The sequence below is a fragment of the Balaenoptera physalus genome, assembly GCF_965194825.1.
Source record: "Balaenoptera physalus genome assembly, chromosome: 7".
Taxonomy (NCBI): Eukaryota; Metazoa; Chordata; class Mammalia; order Artiodactyla; family Balaenopteridae; genus Balaenoptera; species Balaenoptera physalus.
The window spans coordinates 81,581,921-81,590,237 of NC_138886.1; the positions used below are offsets into that span (position 1 = coordinate 81,581,921).

The window sequence follows — 8,317 nt, forward strand, 5'->3', positions numbered from 1 at the left end:
CATGTCAATTGTATCTCAGTAAAACTAGTAAATAGACATATAGATGGTATTTATTTATTTATGGCCACACCGTGGGGCTTGTGGGATCATAGTTCCCAGACCAGGGATTGAACCTGGGCCCCAGCAGTGGAAGCGTCCAGTCCTAACCACTGGACCTCCAGGGAATTCCCTAGATGGTATTTAAAATCATGAAATGGTTGAGATTACCTCAGAGCAGTGTAAACCTGGGAAGTGAGAGGTTGAGGAAATGAGCCAGATTTAGCAAAGGAGGCAATGAAGGAAGAGAGTAGTGTCCTGTAAGCCAAAGGAGTCTTTTAAGAGTAACTGTGTCAATTGAAAGTGAGAAGAAATAACCACTGGACTTAGCAACAGAGATGGGGAGGAGCCTGGGAGCCTAGTCCTATGTGAAAGGTAGGGATGACAAAGGGAGCTGGGGCATCCCTAATAGATGTGGGCTCTGAGCCTAGAGGCAAAGCTGGGTTACAGGGTGGGAGAAATCCTGAGGCTTGGCTTTGCAACCTGTGATCAAATGGAGAGGCCCCAGACAGGACCTGTCATGGCCAACACTGTGGTGGTGGTAAGGTGTCAGGATGGCCACCTTGCCTGGGCCTCACATTCATTCTGAGCCACATATTTAGACTTCTGATGTTGCTTCCAGATGGTTATACATGTAGTCTTTTGTATTTTTACTCATTAGAATGTCAAATTTTTAGAATGTACATTTTTTTATAATCATGTTCCTTCCATTTTTAATATACCAGAATCCTAAGAAGTGAGAGGCCTGGGCCTTGCTCATCCTCAGAACAGCGCCAGGAGGAGGGTGAGGCAAGTGCAGGACCCTTGGGAGTGTGTACTTCAGGCACCTCTCTGGCCTCATCCTAGTCCCAGCCCCCCACTACCTTAGACACCACCAGATAGTGTGCCTGCTCCCCAGCCCCGGGAGCCTCCACAGAAGTGGGGGGTCCTGGAAAAGGCAGACTGGAGAGGAAGAACTCCTGCTCTGGGTGGATGTGGACATGATACCCTGGAAACCTAGAAAAAAGCAGATGGAGAATGACTATGCCTTTCAGCTCAAAAGTGGCTGCACACTGCCACCCCGTGGTCATCCAGGGCAGGAGTCCCAGGACTGTGCCCAGAACAGCACTGGCAGAGGCGAGACCAAGAGCAGGACACACACCACCTCACCCAGCCCTGAATTTCTTAAATTGTGGCATTCAAACCTGGTGGAGAGAATCTTATTAGCCATGCTGATCTCAAGGCCTCAACCCAGAACTGATCTCTGGGGACTGGGCACAATAATCTGTAGAGTCAACGAGCCTACTAGGTGATTCCTGGGAACACTAAAGTATATAGTAAAAAGCTGCTGTCATAAACTGAATCACACAGCAAGGGAGAGGCCTTCCTGAGGCCCCCAGGAGTTAGAGGTTCTCCTGCTGCTCAGACACGAAAAGAAATGAAACTGTTCGACAGGTCTTTATTGACAGACACAGACAGATGGACAGAGAATGCAGCAAAGGCAGAGTCTGGAAGCTGTGAAAAGTGTCTGTGTGTGTGCGTGCAGAAAAGGCTTTCTCTAGGCCAGCGGCAACCCCTTGGACCTGGGCCCACCTGTCTAGGTCCTCACCCCAGCAGTGGGCCCTCAGCTGAGGCCAGCCTCCCCATCATACCCTGGAGGGAGGTATGACCTCAGCATGTGCCACAGTCTTCTGGTTCTCCAGCTAACTTGGTTGCGAGGGTGGGGACAGGCCATGAGGGTACTTGCATAGCAGGGGAACAGAATGGGGTAAGGCATATGGTGAGGACAAGGAGATGAAGGGGAAGGGCATCATAGCTGCAGGTGAAGGGAGCCTCCACAGGCTCCCTCCCAATGGCTGCTGGGTTGAAGGGTCAGACCCAGGCAGTTTGTAATAGCCACCCCCATCCTTAACTCCAGAGCCCTGACTAGGGGCAGAGAAGCTCTGGAAAGGCCTGAGTTAGTGAGTCGAGCTTGTGGGATATGTGTTCGAACATGACTGGCCCCTTTGGTATATACGTGGGGCTCCCTCTCTGCATGGGTGTGAATGCGTAATGCTGCCGTACACACAGGATTCAGTATCTGAATGTGTGTCCCATGTGTTCCCATGACTATGTTTAGTTGTATGCATGTGTGTCCCTGCTCATACACCAGGAACTCAGTATCTGCATGTTGTGAGTATGTCCATGTCTTTTCACGTGGGCTCCAGCAGGTGGATGTGTGCAGGCCTGCCCGCTCCTGTCCATCCACAGGTCCTCCTTCAGGCCTGGCTGGTCAGGCATCCTGGCCAAAGAGGTAGGTGGTGAGTTCAAGCCGGAGGCCCCGGGCATAGGCTTGAAGAGTATAGAAGAGGGTGAGGAAGTCCTGGGTGCTGAAGATTGTGTCAGCCAGCGCGAAGGCCAGGGTAGATGGGATGACACCCCGGCCGTACTCCACCATCCATGTGTTTGGCCCCCACTCCACAGCCGTTGCCTCACCAGGCCCGTGCACCACTGTCTCCCCTGGGGGGACAGAGAGCATCCACATGAAGAGCCTGGCCCTGCCCTCCCATTGCCACCACCTCCCTGGCCTGCGGGCTGTCTAGGGGTAGGGAATGGAGAGGGAGCTTCAGGAAAGAAAAAGCCTTACCTCACTGGCCTGGCTGCCCATCTGCAAGGGTAAGAGGCTAAGGTGGCCACTCTTAAAACTTTCCTCTGTGGCATCACCTGGCTCATGTCCTCTCTTGGGGGAAGCCTCACCTGGCCCTGCACCATTGTTTGGGAGTCATGGAAGTCTGCATTCCCAAGCCTCACTCATGACAAGCAGAAGTTTAGCTAAACTTGGGCTGGGCCTGTTAGATAGAGAGAGGTGAATATAAGACTTGCTAGGCTTTCTGAGAAATGTAGCTGTTCAGTTACAGTGCCTGCCATGCTTGTAACATTCAACCTCAAACTTACTTAGAAATCCAAATGTTTCATTATACACAAGAGGGAAGACAACTATCTGCCTTGTCTTTGGGGGCATGAGAGCATTTCTGATTACCCAACTGTCTCCCCAACAACTGCTGGAATACTGGATGATTAAAATCAGACGTGGTTAACAGGAAGCTGTTATGTTTTGTTTCCATTTGACAGAGGAAGGCAACGGAGACCCTGAACCCTGCCTCAAGCAACCACCTGTGGCTTAACTAGAGGGCAATGAAACTAGGAGGAGGGCCCCTCAATGCACCCCTTTTCCATGCCATGCCTCCTTCCCCCAACTATAGGCACCCAAGAATGAAGAGATCCACCTCTCTAACAGAGCCACCTTACCCACCTGGGTAGAAGACCTCACTTTTGGTGGTGCCCTCTCTCCACTGGTGGAAGGTGCCAGAGATGATGGTATCCGAGATCTCAGCCCAATAGCGCCCTGAGGGACAATCAAACGGACACTGAATATCAGGGTATCCGCACCACTCGATGGCCTGGCCGAACATCAGGAAGGAGGGCATGGGCCCTTGTACAGCCCCAGCCTCCCAGTCCGGCCCGCCGCCAGCACTGACCCGAGTGGCCGCTAGAGCCCAGGGCGGTGCCGAAGAGCAGCACGTACTCGGACAGGGAGGCGTGCAGAAGGCACATGGCGCCCATCCAACCTCCCGCGTTCACAAACACCCACTGCAGCTCCTCGTCGGGCAGCACGTGGCCTGGGTGCAGGCGCCGCAGCTCCACGATCAGCCGAGAGAAGGCCAGCTCGTGGTCCAGCCCTGGCGGGGGCAGAGGAACAACCAAATCAGGGCCAGCATCGGTCACGAACCGGGGAACGGTGCCCCCAGAACCTCCAGCTACGCCCGGCCCTCCCCAGCCCCCTGCCTTCCACCCGCCCGCTCACCCGCCGCCTCACCGGCGTACTGCCGAGCCAGCTGCGCGATCTCTTCATGCTGGAAGACGAAGCTCTGAGTGCCCAGCCAGAGCCAGACCACCTGGGCCAGCACAGCGGCGGCCGCCAGGAGCAGGGCGGCCCACGCCCACCGCCGGCCCACGGCCCACTGCATCGCAGCGGGCGGACTGGCCCAGCGCAGCGCAGAGAGAGCTGGGGCCTGAGGCTGTGACCCTCACTGCCTCCGTGTCTCTGGCGCGCCGTCCACGACCCGTTCCCCCGCCACCGCCGTGGTACGGCTCGCCCTGGCCAATCGGAACTGCCAGGGCACCGGGGCACCGCCTCTCGGGTCGAACCATTATCTCTCGGGGAGCGGGGAGCCGGGTGCGCCGAAGGGCGGGGCGGCGCTGCGCGCGTCAGGCAAGGGGGCGGGGCCAAGCCCTCCTAGCTGCAGGCGTTGGGGTTTGTCTCTAGGCATGCTCTCGCCTAGCGCGGTTCTACTTGGGGTTGCGGGGATGGCGGTGAGACCCAGAATGGACTGGCCCGCCTGGGCTCACTGACTGGTGAAGCAGGCGAGCCCAGAAGCAGAGCCTTCAGGACTTGTGATGGTTAAGGCCCGCCTTTGCTAGCACAGAAGGTGGGAAGGAGGCTCTTCTACTTGGGAACGTTATGGACGGCTTTTGGAGGCGGTGACACCTGAGCAGTGTCTTTAAGAGCGATGGGAAGGGCATTCCAGTGAGCCAGTGAGACCTACTCCAAGAGCAAAGGCACCGAGGAGAGACACAGCGTCGGGTCTTCTGGGGGCCAACAATTCATTCTTTATTCTGAAGTACAAAATATGAGAGGAGGGCCTTGTAAGCCAACTGAAGGTTATCGGTGGCGGCGGGGATCGGGGGGAGTGAAAAAGGAAAAGAAGCAGAAAAGAAACAGAAGAAAAAAGAGGCAGCATAGTGCAGTGATAAGAAAGACTCTGGACAGGACTGACTGTGTTAAAAGCCTGGCTCCTGCCACCTACTGGTTGTGTGATCTTGGGCAAGTTACTTAAACTCTTTGTGACTCAGTTTTCTCATCTGTAAAATGGGATGAATAAAAGTACATACCTTCATTGTGATGAAGACTAAATGAGTTAATATTTACAAAGCAATTAGTGTCTGGCATGTGGTGTCATATGTGTTAGTTATATCAATAAAACATAAAGCAGAAGAGAACTGGAAGAGTGTAGTCTCACACATGAGAGTGATGGAATGGTCAACACAGTCAAATATAATTGAGTGGTCCTATGAAATGACTGGAAATGGTCATTGGGTTTCTCAGTATGGGCATGTAGCAGAGATTATGCTATACATTCACAAATCCATTCCTTTTGCTCTTGGGCAGCCAGTCTACTTTGTAGTTAGGTGAGGCCATGTGATTGTGTTCTGGCCAATGAAGTAAAGGCAGAAATGACATATGCCATTTCCAGGGCTGGCTCCTAAAATCTTTTGTGAAATTCTTGACACTTTCTTTCTTGTCTTATCTAATATAGTTACATACAATTAAGTAGTGGAGAATTCCGAATGCTGCATGGGACAGAGCTCTCCCTCTCTCCCACAATGGACTATGGTACTAAGCCACTGAGTTTGGAGGTTGTTTGTTACAGCAGCTAAGATTATTTACCCTGACTACTACAGGGCAAAAGACATGTTATAGTGTACTGTGCGGGTAAGAGTAGAGGCTGGGAAGATGAACTAATTTTTGAGAAATTTGACCAAGAAGGGAATGATAAAAAAGGGATTATTTAGAGGAAAATGCAGGATTGAGGGAACATGTTTTTGTATTGGCTCTGGCTTCTGTGACACTCCTGAGTTGACCATTTTTTAAGAACCCTGCGTAGCAGGGACTAGCAAATCTGGTCTCTGCCCCCTTGTTTCAGACAGAGTCCTCTGGGACTGTCTAGGTTTGCAGCTCCCCTACCTGGTCTTTCAGAAATCTTCTCCAGCACACACTGTTTTATTTTTGTTTTGTTTTATTTATTTATTTTGTACTGTTTTGTATTTTTCTTTTTTTTTTTTAATTTATTTAATTTATTTATTTATTTTTGGCTGTGTTGGGTCTTCATTGCTGCACGTGGGCTTTCTCTAGTTGTGGTGAGCGGGGGCTACTCTTTGTTGCAGTGTGCAGGCTTCTCATTGCAGTGGCTTTTCTCGTTGCAGAGCATGAGCTCTAGGCACGTGGGCTTCAGTAGTTGCGGCACATGGGCTCAGTAGTTGTGACTCACGGGCTCTAGAGCACAGGCTCAGTAGTTGTGGTGCACGGGCTTAGTTGCTCGGCGGCATGTGAGACCTTCCCAGACCAGGGCTCGAACCCGTGTCCCCTGCATTGGCAGGCGGATTCTCAACCACTGTGCCACCAGGGAAGCCCTATTTTTCTTTTTTTTAAAATATCTTTATTAGAGTATAATTGCTTTACAATGTTGTGTTAGTTTCTGTTGCACAACAAAGTGAATCAGCTATAAGTATACATATATCCCCATATCCCCTCCCTCTTGAGCCTCCCTCCCATCCTCCCTATCCCACCCTTCTGGGTCGTCACAAAACATTGAGCTGATCTCCCTGTGCTATGCAGCAGCTTCCCACTAGCCATCCATTTTACATTTGGTAGTGTATGTATGTCCATGCCACTCTCTCACTTCATCCCAGCTTCCCCGTCCCGCCCTGTGTCCTCAAGTCCGTTCTCTACATCTGCGTCTTTATTCTTGTCCTGCCTCTAGACTCTTCAGAACCCTTTTTTTTTTTTTAGATTCCATATATATGTGTTAGCATACGGTATTTGTTTTTCTCTTTCTGACTTACACTCTGTATGACAGACTCAAGGTCCATCCACCTCACTAAAAATAACTCAGTTTCGTTTCTTTTTATAGCTCAGTAATATTCCATTGTATATGTGCGCCACATCTTCTTTATCCATTCATCTGTCAATGGACATTTAGATTGCTTCCATGTCCTGGCAATTGTAAATAGTGCGCTGCAATGAACATAGTGGTACATGTATCTTTTTGAATTATGGTTTTCTCAGGGTATATGCCCAGTAGTGGGATTGCTGGGTCATGTGGTAGTTCTATTTTTAGTTTTTTAAGGAACCTCCATCCTGTTCTCCATAGTGGCTGTATTAATTTACATTCCCACCAGCAGTGCAGGAGGGTTCCCTTTTCTCCACACCCTCTCCAGCGTTTATTGTTTGTAGATTTTTTGATGGTGGCCGTTCTGACTGGTGTGAGGAGATACCTCATTGTGGTTTTGATTTGCATTTCTCTAATGATCAGTGATGTTGAGCATCTTTTCATGTGTTTGTTGGCAATCTATATGTCTTCCTTGGAGAAATGTCTATTTAGGTCTTCTGCCCATTTTTGGATTGGGTTGCTTGTTTTTTTGATATTGAGCTGCATGAGCTGCTTGTATATTTTGGAGATTAATCCTTTGTCAGTTGCTTTGTTTGCAAATATTTTCTCCCATTCTGAGGGCTGTCTTTTCGTCTTGTTTATGGTTTCCTTTGCTGTGCAAAAGCTTTGAAGTTTCATTAGGTCCCATTTGTTTATTTTTGATTTTATTTCCATTTCTCTAGGAGGTGGGTCAAAAAAGATCTTGCTGTGATTTATGTCAAAGAGTGTTCTGCCTATGTTTTCCTCTAAGAGTTTTATAGTGTCTGGCCTTACATTTAGGTCTTTAATCCATTCTGAGTTTATTTTTGTGTATGGTGTTAGGGAGTGTTCTAATTTCATTATTTTACGTGTAGCTGTCCAGTTTTCCCAGCTCCACTTATTGAAGAGGCTGTCTTTTCTCCATTGTATATTCTTGCCTCCTTTGTCAAAGATAAGGACACACCGTTTTAAAAAAGAGAAAGGCTAATTATTAGAGAAATGCAAATCAAAACCACAGTGAGGTATCACCTCACACCAGTCAGAACGGCCATCACCAAAAAATCTACAAACAATAAATGCTAGAGAGGGTGTGGAGAAAAGGGAACCCTCCTGCACTGTTGGTGGGAATGTAAATTGATAAAGCCACTATGGAGGACAGTATGGAGGTTCCTTAAAAAACTAAAAATAGAACTACCACATGACCCAGCAATCCCACTACTGGGCATATACCCTGAGAAAACCATAATTCAAAAAGATACATGTACCACTATGTTCATTGCAGCGCACTATTTACAATTGCCAGGACATGGAAGCAACCTAAATGTCCATCGACAGATGAATGGATAAAGAAGATGTGGTACATATATACGATGGAATATTACTCAGCCATAAAAAAGAATGAAAGAATGCCATTTGCAGCAATATGGATGGACCTAGAGATTATCATACTAAGTGAAGTAAGTCAGACAGAAACCAGTAACCAAAGCACATAATGCTGGGACTTCCCTGGCAGTCCAGTGGTTAAGACTCCACATTTCCAATGCAGGGGGCGCAGGGTGGATCCCCGGTTGGGG

The 8,317-nt window shown here is 49.3% G+C and overlaps 1 protein-coding gene across 4 annotated transcripts; it reads right to left on the reverse strand.

Moving 5' to 3' along the window:
- Positions 1–1,457: 1,457 nt before the first annotated feature.
- On the reverse strand, positions 1,458–4,158 carry SIGMAR1 (sigma non-opioid intracellular receptor 1). 4 transcript variants are annotated; one of them, XM_082470333.1, is made up of 4 exons: positions 3,872–4,158; positions 3,534–3,734; positions 3,308–3,400; positions 1,458–2,384 (listed from the first exon to the last, which is right to left on the reverse strand). In XM_082470333.1, exons 1-4 carry the CDS (start codon positions 4,020–4,022, stop codon positions 2,131–2,133), a joined length of 699 nt encoding a protein of 232 aa, XP_082326459.1. In that variant the 5' UTR covers positions 4,023–4,158; the 3' UTR covers positions 1,458–2,130. The 4 variants fall into 4 exon arrangements, with proteins under 4 accessions (XP_082326459.1, XP_082326456.1, XP_082326457.1 ...); XM_082470330.1 differs by having other exon boundaries at positions 1,458–2,514; positions 3,872–4,154; XM_082470332.1 differs by having other exon boundaries at positions 2,303–2,514; positions 3,282–3,400.
- Positions 4,159–8,317: the final 4,159 nt, after the last annotated feature.